The following is a 17,752-nucleotide window of genomic DNA, read 5'->3' as shown; positions in this document are numbered from 1 at the left end:
TCTTGATTCTTATAACTTGATAGAAAATAGCATTAATATAATAAAATACGAAGAATACCAAAGGAATGGATGGATATGGTCAATATGACAGATATGTTAGACAGCAAATGCAAACGCCCTTGTTTGCCATTTGCACTTCAATAAATTTCATGCCGTAAATTGTTTTATCTTATAATAATTTGCTCAGGAAGAAGTGCAAAGCTCTTATGTAAAAAAAAAAACAAGTATCACTTAGAAGTCTCAAAACAAAGCCCCTTGAAAAGGAAAAAAATTCTCTCTCATTATTATTTACATGATGCTGTGTAGCATGATATAGCGGTATTTGCTGGTAAATTTTAGTAATAAATATTATGCAATATTTTACAACGTTAAGCCATCAGGGAAATATTTAATTCAAAAGATGAGAAAAACGATGAAGTGTCTGACTAAGAGTTAGTAATCCTAACTACCGTATGGCAAGCAATGTAAGAGGAAAGATGTCAATTGTTTGTGATGATGCATTGCATCCAGTGTCATGAATCAGGAAGAGTTTAAGAATTTAGGGCAAATGACGGAAATTGTATAGGAGTAAACTGCTCTGTAGGTAAACCATTAAGTTTATATGATGCAATTCCTCCTCTTAAGCTCTGCTAAATATGAAATAGTCTTTTACGTACTGAAAAGAATGTAGCAAATTTAATTATTTCCTTTAAGAGTTTATATGTAGGGTGACATATAATGGAAGCACGACAGGAAGTTATTTCCCTAAAGTACTGTACGGAAGCTAACCAAAATAATCTACTACCTGGCCGCCAGAACTCTTATCCTGGGGCATCCACTCCTAACAGCGAACATCTGACATGCACGCCGGGCACGCGTGTATAAGAGACACAGCCGGCAGCATACACTCTTTTTAATGTATACTTTCGTCCATAATCATGTCACGTTAAATGTATCTTTCCTACTGGAAGCAATCCAAATGTCAGCTTTCCAGCTATATTTATCAGAACTCTGTCCGTCACTTGTATATAGAATTATGTACCCTTTCCCATTTTCAAACAAACACAGTTGAATGTATGTTAATCTCTATTTTGTTTGCCTCGTGTCAGGCACTACGTTTCCGCTCGCAAGAGCTCTTGAACAGTCTGTTTGTTGTCTTGAATACTCTTACGGGCTGCTCTATGGCATAAAGGCAGCTCAGTCAATAACAACAAACATCATGAATAAATTAGTAAGTTTGTAGACGCAGCCTCTTTACTCACGCCTTCGCTACAATATCAGATTTCCGAAGAGCCATATGTCTTGAAGGCTCTCCTGGTAAACAAATATAACTTTTTTTGTCTCCGACGCTACAGTGGGAAGTCAGATAGCACACTGGTAACTTCTCGAGGTGATTTTACCTTACACGATTATCATCACTTCAAACTTAAAACTCACAACATTCGGAAGAGGACAGTTGCCTCATAGGTAACGGAAGTAGCGTCGTTAAAAAATATTCAGGTTATTTTCTTAGAATCGTTATTCATTTATCATTAGCCTGAAACTAGTCTCTTTTTTTATTCTTCAGATATAAAAACAACGAAATTCGCAGAGGTTGCATACTTCGTTGGCCCGATGGAGAAACCAGTATTTCAAAGCACGAACACATGTAAGTATTTCTTAAATATTCTTTAAAAATTTGGGAGGAGAAAAGAAATTTCCTGCCAAAATGAGAAGGAAATGTAGGTAAAATACTCCTCTAAACTTTCATGAATAAGATTACAATATTTGGAAACTTTGAATCATACCGTTGACAGGTTACGACAAAATATGTATTTCTGAATGTAATATTTTTTGGACCTTCAGCAATGAAAAAGACTTTTGGGATGAATAGTTATGAGTATTAGAAATTCTCTCGTTGTATTGGTAAAGACAATTATGTTCACTTACTCACTTGTATCTCTCCTTCCGTCCAGTTCTCGGACACATCACTTGATGAATATTACAATGGAAGACAGCTGTATCCCTCTGACCCCACCATCCTTTCCAGTGGCGAAAAAGGCATATGGTGAATATACATATATACATATATACATATATACATATATACATATATACATATATACATATATACATATATACATATATACATATATACATATATATACATATATATATATACATATATATACATACATATATATACATACATATATATATACATATATATATATACATATATATATACATATATATACATATATATATATATACATATATATATACATATATATATATATATATATATACATATATATATATACATATATATATACATATATATATATACATATATATATACATATATATATATACATATATATATATATATATATATATATATATATATATATATATATATATATATATATATATATATATATATACATATATATATATACATATATATATATATATATATATATATATATATATATATATATATATATATATATATATATATATATGATTATATATATGATATATATATATATATATATATATATATATATATATATATATATATATATATATATATATATATATATATATATATATATATATTATATATGAAGAGGTGAAAAACAAAGGAGGGAGGAGCAGAACAAAACCGAAAATTGACCTTAATATTAATTTATTTACAATAAGTTATATACATAATATACAGTGAGTCAGTTTCAAACTATAAAATTCATATTTATACAAAAATGAGTCAGCAGCAAAGATTAACTGGTCACTACAATATCATAATTCATGAGTCAGTGAATAAATAATTTAGTACTTAAATACAAAAAACATAATAAACATTAGCAGCATAATAAACAACACAAATAATTACATTTCATAAATTCAGAGCATAAAACACAAAATTGAACCAGTACAATAAATGCTCAAATCAATAAATTACTAAATGATCAATTAATAAACATAACAAGTCAGAAAGTTAATATTTAAATGAGTCAGTAAAATATGAATTACACAAACGGCATAATAACAAATAAAAAAAACAAGCAGCATAAACAAAATACCAATAATGAAAAGGCTGTAAAGTAGCGGTCATAGCAAATGCACCAACAGGCAGCATAAAGGAACAGTACAGACGTTCTCCTCCAATACTGGACAACCATGACAGAGCCGACACTACAACCGTCTCGTCCCTCAAGAAACGTACTGACGTCCCCCTCCAATACCGGACGACCATGACAGAGTCGAAACGACAACCATCTCATCCTCAAACACTCTTCACTGCCCTGCTGCCGAGACTCTGACTCTCTGCCGCTCTGAAACTAACTTTCAGGTTCAAATACCTGCTGATGCTACCCAAACTGCTGACTCGCTGCTGCCCTGGACCTGACCGACGAATTGTGACACCATCCAACAGACGTCAACTCGCCAGCAAGAAAATAAAACCACAAATAAAGGAGACAAAAGGGAATAATTGGCCAACGATTGTTCTCACACCTCCCTAGCTAACAGAAATTATTTTTTCTACACTCAAAATACTCTCCCCAGATGCTGCCACACCCCCGTCAGCCAAAACAGAACCAATCCTGTCAGGTTCGCCAATGTTACGATCTTGTCTTTCCGAGACCAGTAGGTTCTAAACAAAAACAAGCAATTGGGCTGTAATGACTGACGAGAGGTGACACACAAAGGAGGGAGGAGCAGAACAAAACCAAAAAGTGACAATATTAATATTGTTATTTATTCACTGACTCATGATTTATGATGTTGTAGTGACCAGTTAATCTTTGCAATGAGTCAGCAGCAAAGATTAACTGGTCACTACAACATCATAAATCATGAGTCAGTGAATAAATAACAATTTAGTACTTAAATACAAAAAAACATAATAAACATTAGCAGCATAATAAACAACACAAATGACCAGCACAATAATTACATTTCATAAATTCAGAGCATAAAACACAAATAAAAAAAACGAGCAGCATAAACAAAATACCAATATTGAAAAAGCTGTGAAGTAATGGTCATAACAAATATACCAACAGGGAGCACAAAGGAACAGTACAGACGTTCCCCTCCAATACTGGACAACCATGACAGAGCCGACACGACAACCACCTCGTCCTCAAATAATCTTCGCTGCTCTGCTGCCGAAACTCTGACTCTCTGCCACTCTCAAACTGACTTTCAGATACAAATACCTACTGCTGCTACCCCAACTGCTGACTCACTGCTACCTTGGACCTGACTGACGAAGTCTGACACCATCCAACAGACGTCAACTCGCCAGCAAGAAAAAAACACAAATAAAGGAGGCAGCAAGGGAACAATCGGCCAACAATTGCTCTCACAATATATATATGTATATATATATATATATATATATATATATATATATATATATATATATATATATATATATATATACATATATATATATAATCAGAAAGCTACAAACGTCCTTTAATATCCAATTCACTCTACCTCGGAAGTAATATATTTTCATATATGTTACCGAAGGGAATTTTTAGTTGATAATAAGTCCACTGTCCCGTGGGGTCGAACCAGCGACGGACGAGGAATCAGGACTACAGTGACACACTAACCAGTCGGCCACAAGAGAGGGTATAAGGGAATACCATCTCCCATCAACTCACCCGTCGAACTCAGGTGTTTTGCGTTTGGAGACGATATCCACCCACCTCTGCCATGTTGACCGTGTAGTGCGTTTGTCGCACGTAGCCATATTATGACTATTTATCACATCACCGTGATTCAGATACAATCAGAAAAAGCTACAAACGTCCTTTAATATCAATTCACTTTATTTTCGGAGTAATATATTTTCATATATGTTACCGAAGGGGGAATTTTTAGTTGATAATAAGTCCACCGTCCTGTGGGGTCGAACCAGCGACGGACGAGGAATCAGGACTACAGTGACACACTAACCAGTCGGCCACAAGAGAGGGTATATGAATACCATCTCCCATCAACTCACCCGTCGAACTCAGGTGTTTTGCGTTTGGAGACGATTGTATATGAATCACGGTGATGTGATAAATAGTCATAATATGGCTACGTGCGACAAAACGCACTACACGGTCAACATGGCAGAGGTGGGTGGATATCGTCTCCAAACGCTAAACACCTGAGTTCGACGGGTGAGTTGATGGGAGATGGTATTCACTTATACCCTCTTGTGGCCGACTGGTTAGTGTGTCACTGTAGTCCTGATTCCTCGTCCATCGCTGGTTCGACCTCACGGGACGGTGGACTTATTATCAACTAAAAAAAACATATATATGAAAATATATTACTTCCGAGGTAGAGTGAATTGATATTAAAGGACGTTTGTAGCTTTCTGATTGTATATGAATCACGGTGATGTGATAAATAGTCATATATATATATATATATATATATATATATATATATATATATATATATATATATATATATATATATATATATATATATATATATATATATATATATATATATATATATATATATATATATATATGTGTGTGTGCATATGTATGTGCAAACAAGTACCTGTTTTTGTCTTCATTTTAAAAGAACCCCTACACTTGTAACATTGTTGTAGTTTACATTTATAAATTGAAAATGACATACCTTAATTATTAATTTTGGCGGGAAATAGAAACTCCTGCGCTTTATTATTACTGTGCAATAATTTTCTGTTGAAAAGACGTCAAGAACTTCTCCTCGGCCCAGTTAGCTTCTGGCACAAAGGTGACTAAATGACCAGCAGCCGATGATCACCTCGCCATCCATGAAAGTCTTCCCACCATCTCATTTAAGGCTGTCAGCGAATGTTTGGCGCATTGCAGAGTGACGACGTTCGCCTGGACGTCCAATCGAATTGCAACGAGTCTCGCGTTTGATATTCATGTAAATTGCATCTAGAGCTGACTGCCATAAATCATTTATGGTTCTACTGCTGTCAGGCAGTAAACCTACACCTGATGCTTTAACAGAGCAATTCTGAACTGCATTTCACTGTGAGTTACCCTTTGCTATCGTCATTTACCCGTCCTTTAGAAATTTCTATTCTATGTCCTCGGAAAAAAAAATCAGCATATTCGTCAAAAAGAAGTCAGAATATCTGTCAGAAACAATATTAGAATATCTTACTGAAAGAAAGTCATAGTAAGATATATATATATATATATATATATATATATATATATATATATATATATATATATATATATATATATATATATATATATATATATATATATATATATATATATATATATATATATATATATATATATATATATATTTTATATATATATATATATATATATATATATATATATATATATATATATATATATATATATTTTATATATATATATATATATTTTATATATATATATATATATATATATATATATATATATATATATATATATATATATATTTTATATATATATATATATATATATATATATATATATATATATATATATATATATATATATATATATATATATATATATATATATATATATATATATATTTTATATATATATATATATATATATATATATATATATATATATATATATATATATATATATATATATATATATATATATATATATATATATATATATATATATATATATATTTTTATATATATATATATATATATATATATATATATATATATATATATATATATATATATATATAGACATAATGGAGCTATGGAAAGGCATTCTGTTTTCTATCCATTTATTAAAGCAAACGTTTCCTATCGCTTAGTACATTTTCCAGGCTGAAATAGCGATTAAAATAATCAGTATTTGCAAATAAAAGATAAGATATATACACATTACATACTTATTTACACCATGTTGGCAGTTGAAAAACAGAACAGGGGAATAACCAAAAGCAGGAGGAAGAAGCACAAAACACCCACCCACAATGGCAGCGTAGAGCAGACTAACAAGAAATGCAGAACGGGAGGGGGAGAGAGAGAGAGATTTGTGGGGGGGCCACAAGTTAAAAGCATATCTTACTTTAACCAGACCACTGAGTTGATTAACGGCTCCCCTAGGGCTGGCCCGAAGGAGTAGATTTATTTTACGTGGCTAAGAACCAACTGGTTACCTAGCAACGGGACCTACAGCTTATTGTGGGATCCGAACCACATTATGACAAGAAATAAATTTCTATCATCAGAAATAAATTCCTCTAATTCTTCATTAGCCGGGTAGGAGAATCGAACGCTTGGCCAACAGTGTGCCAGGCGATAGCTCTATCCACCCCTCCAAGGAAGAACTTGGGGGGGGGGGGAGCACAGACACAGAGGCTAGAAACAAGAGCAAACTATACAATGATGCTGATTGGTGATTGAGGGTAGGGACAGTCAATTTGATCATTATAGATTCAAAGGTGGCCAGTTCCCCCCACACTTCGTATTCTTCCCACAATAGTACTGTACAGTCCTTGGCGTCTATACGTGTTTTGCAATTCTTGCTATGGTTTCTCACATTCGACTGATTAGGATTAGATAGTCGACTACCTGTTCTATAGCTAATCCCCTGGTGAGAGGAGATTCGGATCTTTAGCAGCCCCCTGGTACATCCGATGTATGTGCCTAGATTACATCTGGGACATTATCCCAGTTGTAATCTAGGCACATGCATCGGATAAGGGAGCTGGGCTAGCATCATGTCCCCTAAAGATTTCCTGAAGAACTGGAAGGCTGTTCCCTTCCCACCCCAGGTCTTCCAAAGGAGAAGAAGATATATATATATATATATATATATATATATATATATATATATATATATATATATATATATATATATATATATATATATATATATTGTTACAGTCTGACTTGGTTGATAAGAATTTACACACAAAATTATAATTGATGATGCCACGAAACCAAGGGAGTCCAGTTTGTAAACAAAAGGGGATTTAATTGAAGACTTACCTCAGAATTTTCCTGGAGTTATAATTTAAGGTGGAAGGTCGCCATATTGGAATTTAGAATCCTTTTGCCAATTTACAGTGATTTATTTATAGAAACTTAGCAAATTAACATTAGCAAATCAGCATTTAGACACAATACACCATCACTGAGAGGCAGATTCAAAATAGGACACAGTAACAATAATGAAATGAATTGGCAACAAGCAAGTGGATAAAAAATGGGGCCAATCTGCAATAATCAGTTCAATGATAATAATCACATTCAGTCTACCCTGATTACGTGAAATAGTAATGCATATGATGGTGTTCCAGGATGGAGGAATACTTCATAGGAACAGTTGGCCACAACGGAAACTTCTCTGAACTACGACCAGGAATTGTGGTGGCAGGCGGGGTATGGAAGCATGGAATTGCGAGTGCCCCACGTGTGTCCCCTGAAAGAGACGTTCTGCGTTAGCCCTGCTCAAACTAAGGGAAATGGAATCTTCCTACAGCAGATTAATCAATACACGTTCTTAGATACAACACATAACGCAGCCTAGAAGGTGCTTTTGATGAAGGCACGTAAATATGATCTGAGAATCGGAGCAGCGTGTCCGTTAACAATGAACACGTAATTATACGCGCCCAAAGTTAACTTATGCTATTACCACTTAACTTAAATAACTTAAATAGCCCTTAGATTGCACTGGTGAAGGGATAAATGATTGTTATTTCGGGATCTTTACTCGAATTCAAAGTGCGTAAATGGCAAGGCAGGGGATACAGGCAAGATTCTGACAAAGGGAAGATTGTTTCGTGGGGGAAGAGGTTAAAAGTTTAAAAGAAAAGTAAATTAAGGAGTTAAGTACAAGGGACAGGGCTGGCTATTTGACTACTTGCAAATGTACGAACCTTTTATGACTGTTATAAGCGCCTACAACCATTCCAGGTCCCTTGTTTGAGGACAGTCCGTCCAGCGAAGATGGAGGAACAAGCAGCGCGTCCGCTGCAGATGAGGTCAGAAGCAAGTCTCTGCCCTGCTTTTGAAAAGCAGGTCGCATTCGGCGTCGGGCGAAAAGGGGTGGGGGCGGCCAGCTGTACCTGCAAGCATGTTGAAAGGCCAGCAAGGAGGGTATGGGAAAAGCACACTTATCATTATATGCCTATGGAAGAAAAGACTACCTGTTCCCCAACCCTAAATGCCCTTCTGCCCTTCCCAATCCCTACATGTCTCCCCCATCATGTGATGGGGGGAAAGAGGGTAAAGAGGGTTTTGGTATTGTTCTTCTGGATCGCGCGATGTTGGGGGATAGGTACGGAAGTCCTGATGCCTAACTAATGGCTGTTGACAGGTTCAAATAAGCGCGGTTTCCCTGAGACGCCTGATTCGAAAGACAGAGGAACAACAAATTACTTCGAAATTGATTGCTGGAATTACTATACAAGGAAGGGAGGGATGTTTATTCTTAACAATATATATATATATATATATATATATATATATATATATATATATATATATATATATATATATATATATATATATATATATATATATATATATATGTATATATATATATATTTATTTATAATTTCTGATACGCGTCGAGATCTAACACGGATCTCTCAAATAAAAAGCAAGGTGCTATCAACTGACCTGTTCAGTGTTAGTTATATATATATATATATATATATATATATATATATATATATATATATATATATATATATATATATATATAGAAATCATCAACACACAATCACGTGTGGAATAGAAATAAATTTTGACTCACGTCAGGATCGAACCCAGGTCTCTCAGGTGTGGCCCAGTGGGTAACGCCCTTGCTTTCCACCTGAGAGACCTGGGTTCTGATCCTGACGTGAGTCAGAAAATATATATATATATATATATGTGTGTGTGTGTGTGTGTGTGTTGTGTGTGTGTGTGTGTGTGTGTGTGTGTGTATGTTTTTCTCCTGATACATAAGCACACTGACAGGGGATTTGTGTTCTCTCTTTATTCTTCTTTTTTTGTAACCTCAAACGAGTCCGTAAAGCCTTGTTTAATGAGAGGAAAATATTATTTCTGGTATTTCTTTTTTGTGAACTTGATAAAATGCAATGAAAACATATTTCACAATTTAGCTTGTTTTAAAGTTAAAGAAAATATTCTTTCGAGTATAAGTTCCTATTGACCTATTCATTATTTCAGTAGGAAGTATTCATGTTCACTTTTTATGCTGCTGGGGGCAAAAACTTTAATTTCGTTCACTTACAAACGCGGCAAGGTTCCCGATTATCATCTTGCAAGTATATTTATAACTTTTCAGAATAGTGCGTGATCAGCAGGTTTTAGCAATTCCGTGCTTTGATGAAATGCCGAGAGAGAAAGCATATCAACGTAATCAAAGATGATGGGAAAAAAAGTCTTTGTTTAATGATTCATTAAAAACTGAAACAACTAATAATCATTCTCCTGAACAACAGCACGAATACTGAAATTTTCATTCTTATAATCATGTTATTTTCTTCGTAATAATGAAATAGTTTTCTATTAGCTTTCATTGAAGTGTTCTTCACTCATTCCTCGTGCAAGTATTATACGATGGAAAATTCGCTGTCATCTTTCTCTTCAGTGAACCATTATTGAATGACTGCCATGCATACCTTTATTTCCTAAACATTTGATGTACGGAAATCCATGAACACTAATGACTTGTAAGGCCATGGATATGGTTACCTTTTTAAATTCGCCCCCTTTTTTCAATACAAATAGGCCCGTGACAAAAAAAAAAAAAAAAAAAATCATATTCAGTTATCAAAACCAGGCATCAAATCCGACGATTTCCCAACGAAACAAATTTACTGGCAGGCGTTTCCCAGCGGGCTTTGATCGATTTCACATCCTTCTTGTTTGAGAAGCTGCGTGTCACTTTCAGAAATGAATATTATGTGACTGCTCGCCATGTTTTGAGACTCGAGAGCCTTCGTGGTTACTAAGAATTTTGCAGAAGGAATTGTTGCTGTTTTATATTAATTAGTCCTCTAATAGTTCTATCATTCACATGAAGTCTGAGGATTATACTGACGGTGAATTTTTTTGCCGATAGCAATATAAGGGAGCAATGATTTTACAGACATCTACAGAAACAATCTCCCTTTATAGTGCAGCAGATAATTGCATATTTCATAAGAATCGTTCAGATAGTGAAACAAGCATGAAATTTTGCACAAGTGCTTTTAAAGTTCCTCTATCAGAAAAGGGCGCTGGCCACGCAAAAATTTAATATGGCGGCCAAATTCCAAGATGGCGGCCAGTATCGACAGATTTTGGCTAATTTTTCACTAGAATGGCATGTATTTGCTTCTAGCAATATGGTAAAAGCTCTTCCATACTATTTCTTGTGAATATTATGTTTCTGTAGCTTCCCAGTACAGTTTTACTTTTAAATATGGGGGCTATATGGCTGCCAAGAAAAGGTAGAAACAATAATTATAATGAGAAATAATGCCCGTTCAACAATTATCGTTTTAAGCATGGATCTTGGTTTCTGTGGTTTTAGATCCTAATGAGGCCATCTCTTTCGAATAACTCATCAATTTTGAAGGAAAATTAATAAATGTAAAAGAGTGTATGTCTGCACACAACCAGGGCACACTGGTGACATCACTGCTGTGTAACTCAGCATGGGGTTCAGTGCCAGCTAATCCAGCTTTACTAATCCTGTAGTCTTAGACTAGTAGTTGTAGTATAGTTTAGTTTAGTGTCCCAAATGCTTTCTAACAGCCCCAGACCAGCTATAGTTAGATAGCCGCACCTGAATAGACAGGATGTGCCAGCGGAGAGCCGAGCAAAGGGTATGGGGGGCTGTACATGATGGTTCATGTACTTACCCGGATGGTGTACAGATCACACGGGACTTAAATGGCACTGGATGAATGATCGGGCTAGGTGTAGGGAGACCGAACCTAGTTGAATCCCATACAGGAATGTGTGCTTTGTTTAAGGTGGTAAAAGGATAACCCCTCGGCCTTAATCAAAAGTGAAATCATGGCAGAATGTGATGCCAATCCAATATTGAGCAGTAGAAAACAAACTGAGTTTGTGTTGTCTTTGTCAGAAGGACAAAAGAGGTGAGCACTTGACATCACTCTCCAAGTCATCATGTCCTAGACCATGATGGGTACACAATGCTGGCAAGGAACATTCCCATGTTCAGTGAAATTAATGAAATGCCACTGATAATGGATCCAGCAAGGCTGGATGAAGGTGATGGCATAGAGGCCACTCAGGAAAAATGCAGCAAAATACCATGTGAACTGTCGCTTGTTGTTTAACAACACTAAACTGGACCGTGCAAGAAAGCGACAATCCAATGACCAGACCAGCAACACTGAGACTAGTCGTGCAAAACTGCGCCGAACCAGTCATGACAATGAAGTTTGCATTTTCTGTGAGAAAGTGGCACCTGCATCTGATCTCAGACAGGCTAGTACTAAGGGCCTTGACTTGAAATTGCGTGAATGTGCAGAGATACTTAGTGATGGCAAGCTCCTTGCTAAGTTGACTGGTGGGGATGTCATTGCACAGGAGTTTAAGTATCACCATGCCTGTCTTTGTGCCCTCTACAACAGAAAAAGGTCCTACCTGAGGAGCCTTGAGAAAGACCAAGGTAGCACTGAGTCAGAATCAGATGTGTATCCACTAGTTCTGTCAGAACTGATGACATACATTGTTGAAAACAACCTTTGTTCAGATGATCCAGTCACATTTTGGCTGGCAGATATTTGCCACCTCTACCAACAACGTCTGGAACAATTAGGTGTAGAGTCACCAAGTGTAAATTCCACGAGACTCAAAGACAAACTTCTGGCAGAAATTCCAGAACTTGAGGCTCATAAATCTGGCAGAGATGTTTTACTTGCATTTCAAAAGGATGTGGGAAAAGCACTTGCTCAATCATCTGATCTTTCAGAGGCAGTTATCATTGCTAAAGCAGCAAATATTCTCAGAAAGTCTATACTTGATCATCAGTCACGGTTTGATGGCACATTTTCTGAGGCTTGTGTACGAAATTCTGTGCCTCCTCTCCTGCTCCAGTTTGTAGGGATGGTTGAGCATGGGGCTGACATCAAGTCACAGTTACGATTTGGAGCATCAAAGTCAGACCAGGCCATTGCACAGCTCATGCAGTTCAACTGCTACCCGATACAAAGAGGGAGCAACAACTCATAGACACCCAAAGACAGAGAAACACCATTCCCAGTCTACATGGGACTCTCAGTCTATGCCAAAACCAGGAAGAGAAACCTGGTTGAAATGCTACATCAGTATGGCCTCAGTATCTCTTATGACAGAGTACTGGAGGTCTCTGCACAGTTAGGAGATGCCACAGTTAGCAAATATGTGGAGGAGGGTGTGGTCTGTCCCCAGTACTGCGAAAAGGGTTGTTCACCACTGCAGTGATGGACAACATCGACCACAACCCATCTGCACCTACTGCCACTACCTCCTTCCATGGAACTAGCATCTCCATATTTCAGCACCCCACCAAGGAGAACACTGACAGGAAAGACAGCAACTAAAGTTTGCACCTGAGAAAGTGAGGTCGGTGCCTGAATTGCCGGACACATTCACAAACATCTCACCAGCTTCCTTTCAAACAAAGAACCCTGTGCCACCAAACACTGCAATACCAAAGCCACCCACAGATATCTTGGGGCCACAGCTTGCACTGGAGTATCAGTGGCTAGACAAGGTCATAGTCACCCAGGAAATAGATGATGCAGTGAATCTGACGTGGTCAGCTCATCACGCTTCAATGAAGAGAAGCCCAGAATTTGAAGTAACCATAACTTCATTGCTTCCTCTCCTGCGTGATCAGGCTCATTCTGTTGCTACGATCAAACACGTGATGCAGAAAGTGCAGGATGTCACTGATTTTTCTGAACCCTGGCCAGATACCCATAATCACAGCTGATCAGCCAATCTGTGCCGTAGCAAAGCAGGTGCAGTGGCAGTGGCCTGATCAGTATGGCGAAGACAAGTATCTGGTAATGTTTGGTGGTCTGCACATTGAGATGGCAGCAATGACATCTCTTGGTACTCTTCTTCATGGCAGTGGTTGGACAGGAGCTCTGGTGGGAGGCAGGAGTTGCTTCATCTGGAACTGCAGAATCCTTCCTGTCAGCTGCAAGTGTAACCAGGACACGGCAGATGCACCAGGTTACAGCCTCTAGTTTGTACAAACTCCTGAGGACAGCATACACTGACTACTGTGCTGAGAAAGCAAACAACAATGAGCAGGCATTAGAGTTTGAGGAGTGGTGTGACCTTGAAGACAGCAGAGTCCACAGTTCCACTTCTGGCACATGGTGTTGTCTATGGAACTTGTGATATTCCTACTGATCAGGTCCTTCCGTGAGGCCAATTTTGTCCTCTACTGCCAGGCATTGCATGAGCTGATACCCTACTTCTTTTCCAACAATAATACAAACTATGCTCGTTGGCTGCCTATTCACCTCAGGGACATGCTTACCCTAGAGAGTTCACACCCAGAGTTGCACAAGGAGTTCAAGGCTGGCAACTTTGTTGTGCACAAGACCAGTCGCCAGTTCTCAGCAATGGCTCTTGACCAAGCTCATGAACAGACCAATGCCTTTATAAAGGCTGATGGCGGAGCCATTGGGCTGACTGAAGATCCGTCAGCACTCAGAAGATGGATGGTGGCTGGCCCAGAGATCATCCGCTTGGTGTCTGCATACGAAACAGAGGTTCAAAGTAAGGAGTCTAATGAGCAGACAACACACCATGAACAAACACCTCATGCGCAGAAGACATTCTTGAGAGAGTCAGCAAGCTGTCATTGGCTTTGCAACACTTGGGAAGTCCTTTTCAGGAAAGAGAGCCAGGATCTGTATTCCATTGACAACAAAGACATTGCCCACCCCAGCTCAGCAGAACTTCTACAGACACACCTTGACAGAGGCTGCACTAAATTTCAGGAAGTTTTCAGACTCTTTGGCAAACAATGCAGTTCTTTTCCTTCTATGAGCCGATAAAGAAGAACAGAACTGACTTCTTCAGGCAAGAAGCTGCCCTGTAGAACAGTCAAAGCAGAAACTTCTGAAGGAGGATTGCCAGCTTTTCTCAAAGCTATTTATATCCTGTCAGAGCTGTGAATGTGATCTGCAGGAATTCTTCCAGCACGAGAATCAAACATTCCCAGCTTCCCTTAGTGAGGGTGGTAGGCTGTACACATGTCAAGTCTCAGCTGACCTCGGTCCTGAGAGTCATGTTACACTAGAAGACAAAAGAACCAAAGACTGATGTCCTCATTGTAGATGGATCAGCTTTGGTCCATGCCTTGCCACCAAAGAAAGGAAAGACCTTTGAGGGCTATGCACTTTGCGACTTCTTGCCTGTGATACAATCCTATAGCAGCAAGTACACATCATCACATCTTGTATTTGATGTATACAATACATCCAGCCTCAAAGCTGAGACCAGGCTCCAACGTGGTCAAGGAGGAAGGCGCAAGGTGACAGACAAGAACACAATTCCATCCAACTGGCGCAATTTCCTAAGACACGATGCCAACAAGACAGAGTTGTTCCAGTTCCTGGCAGACAAAGTTGCCCAGATGTCTGCCACAAATGTTGTCATTGCCACGAAAGGGTCTGCTGTCCTCAGCACTCATGAGGCTAGTCTTCAGGGACTGGAAAAGTGCTCTCATGAGGAAGCTGACACCGCATCTTCTCCATGCCAAATATGCCACAGAACATGGAGCCAAGACCATCACGGTTAAAGCAAATGACACAGATGTTCTTGTCGTTTGCAGTCAGTGCTTTCTCCACTCTCCACAATCTAGGGCCAGAGAAGTTATAGGGGTGGCATTTGGCCAAGGCCAGAGCCTGCGCTGGATTGCTGTGCATGACCTGTGCAACTCTCTGGGCCAGAGAAGGTGAATGGCATGCTCTTCTTCCATGCGTTCACAGGCTGTGATACAGTGTCAGCCTTCCTCGAGCAAGGGCAAGAAGACCGCCTGGCAGACATGGAACATCTTTCCAGAGGCCTCCACTGTGTTCTCCAAACTGAGTCACTACCTCTCAGAGTGGAAGAGAGTGACCTGAAGGTCCTGGAGAGGTTTGTCATACTTATGTATGAAAGATCCAGCACTGCTGGCACTGTGGATAAGGCTAGACTTGATATGTTTGCCAGAAAACAAAGGGCATATGAGGCCATTCCACCAACCAGGAGCTTCCTCCAACACACCAAGCGTGCTGCCTACCAGGCTGGTTGTGTGTGGGGCAGGCCACCCAGTGTCAGCCACAGCCAGAGAACCCTGCTGAGTGGGGATGGCAAAAGTCTGGTGAAGCATGGCAAGTCCTCTGGACAACCAACTCGCCCTTAGCCAAGAGTTGCCAACAGCTTACCAAATGTGGATGCAAAGCAGGCTGTCGGGAAAGGTGCAAGTCATTGGTCTTCCCTGCACAGCTCTGTGCACTTGCAAATGTGAAGTGTAGATAAATATTGCCCTCTCTTCAGTAGATAATCTAGCTTGAGCATCCAACGTGTCATGCTATGCCTACCTTCTTATCCTCGAATTTTTCAAAGGTGTAGGTTGAGAGACTCCATACATAGATTGGTTATGTTTAGTCCGTATTTCTCTTCTTTTCTTTTTATGGTTACAGTCTTAGACACAATGTTGTATGTGACCATACCATTACTATTTCAGTTGAAAATAGCATATTAGTTAAACTGTCTGATCACATGAATATACCATTAAATAAAAACAGTTGGTCTCTATGTTCATAGCGCTGTGGATAGAAAAACTTTTATGGCAACCATTTTGTACGCCATCTTGGTTACAATTCATTTAGTAAGGGTTTTCAATAAAATGTGTGGTATGGAAACATTTTTATAACCTAAAAGTCGAGGTTTAAAAAAACTGGCATATTCCATCCAATAGATGCTCCCAAACCAGTGAATCTAACATAGATGGCGGCCATTTTGAAAATAGCCGCCATCTTGGATTTTCAGGTGGCCAGCGCCCTTTTCTAAGAGAGCGTAGTCTTAGGAATGTTTGTGCCAAATTTCATGCTTGTTTCACTATCTGAACGATTTTTACAGCAATCTGCTGCACTATTAAGACATTTCATTTCTGCTGCAAGAGAAGTAAAGCGCACATCTCTACCTGATACAATTTACATGTTCCATCAATGTATATTTCACGTGCTTGTCTTTTTATGCGTTACACGCTGTTTTCACGCGTTGCAGTGAACACCAACCATAACAAAAGTGCATAAAATTCCGAACCGTTTCTTTGAAACGCCTATAAAAGTCAGTCACATTATACTAACTCTCTTCCTCACTGCCTCAAACTCAGTGCTATAAATGCTTGTGAGTGAAATTGTGTATGAATTAGTAATGTTTTGCGTTTTTGTTAACTTTTAATAAATATTTTATAAATCCCGAAATTAATCTTATTCACATGTCTTGTCTATGTTCCGTGCATAGGAATAAGATTTGGATTCTCGACTTTTTTACTATCATTTGTAATATCTTTTTTTGCCCAGATATTCAGTAATATTTGAATTCCTTTTCACTCAGTTATAGAATTGATTTGTTTCCTTTTTTACTTATAAATAGGAAATAAATTTTGACTTCCACTTGTTTCGCTCACAATATTGTTTTGTGTGTTTCTTATATATAAACATGCAATAAATGCTCTAACACTATTGTTCTGGTTACGATTCTCAGAAATATTATTCTAAAAATATTTCTTTTTTTTTTTTT

At 37.8% G+C, this 17,752-nt stretch overlaps 1 protein-coding gene across 1 annotated transcript in view; it reads left to right on the top strand.

Annotated features, from left to right (window-relative positions):
- Positions 1-17,752, top strand: part of LOC136825539 (tachykinin-like peptides receptor 86C) — a 279,402-nt gene that overhangs the window by 210,198 nt on the left and 51,452 nt on the right. Inside the window, exon 5 of the mRNA XM_067082133.1 lies at positions 1,547-1,627. Coding sequence (XP_066938234.1) covers positions 1,547-1,627 — 81 coding nt within the window. The remainder of the gene's footprint in view (positions 1-1,546; positions 1,628-17,752) is intronic.

The sequence above is a fragment of the Macrobrachium rosenbergii genome, chromosome 37 (assembly GCF_040412425.1).
Source record: "Macrobrachium rosenbergii isolate ZJJX-2024 chromosome 37, ASM4041242v1, whole genome shotgun sequence".
NCBI lineage: Eukaryota > Metazoa > Arthropoda > Malacostraca > Decapoda > Palaemonidae > Macrobrachium > Macrobrachium rosenbergii.
Note: the sequence above shows the minus strand (reverse complement) of the source record. Positions and strands in the feature narration are given on the sequence as shown.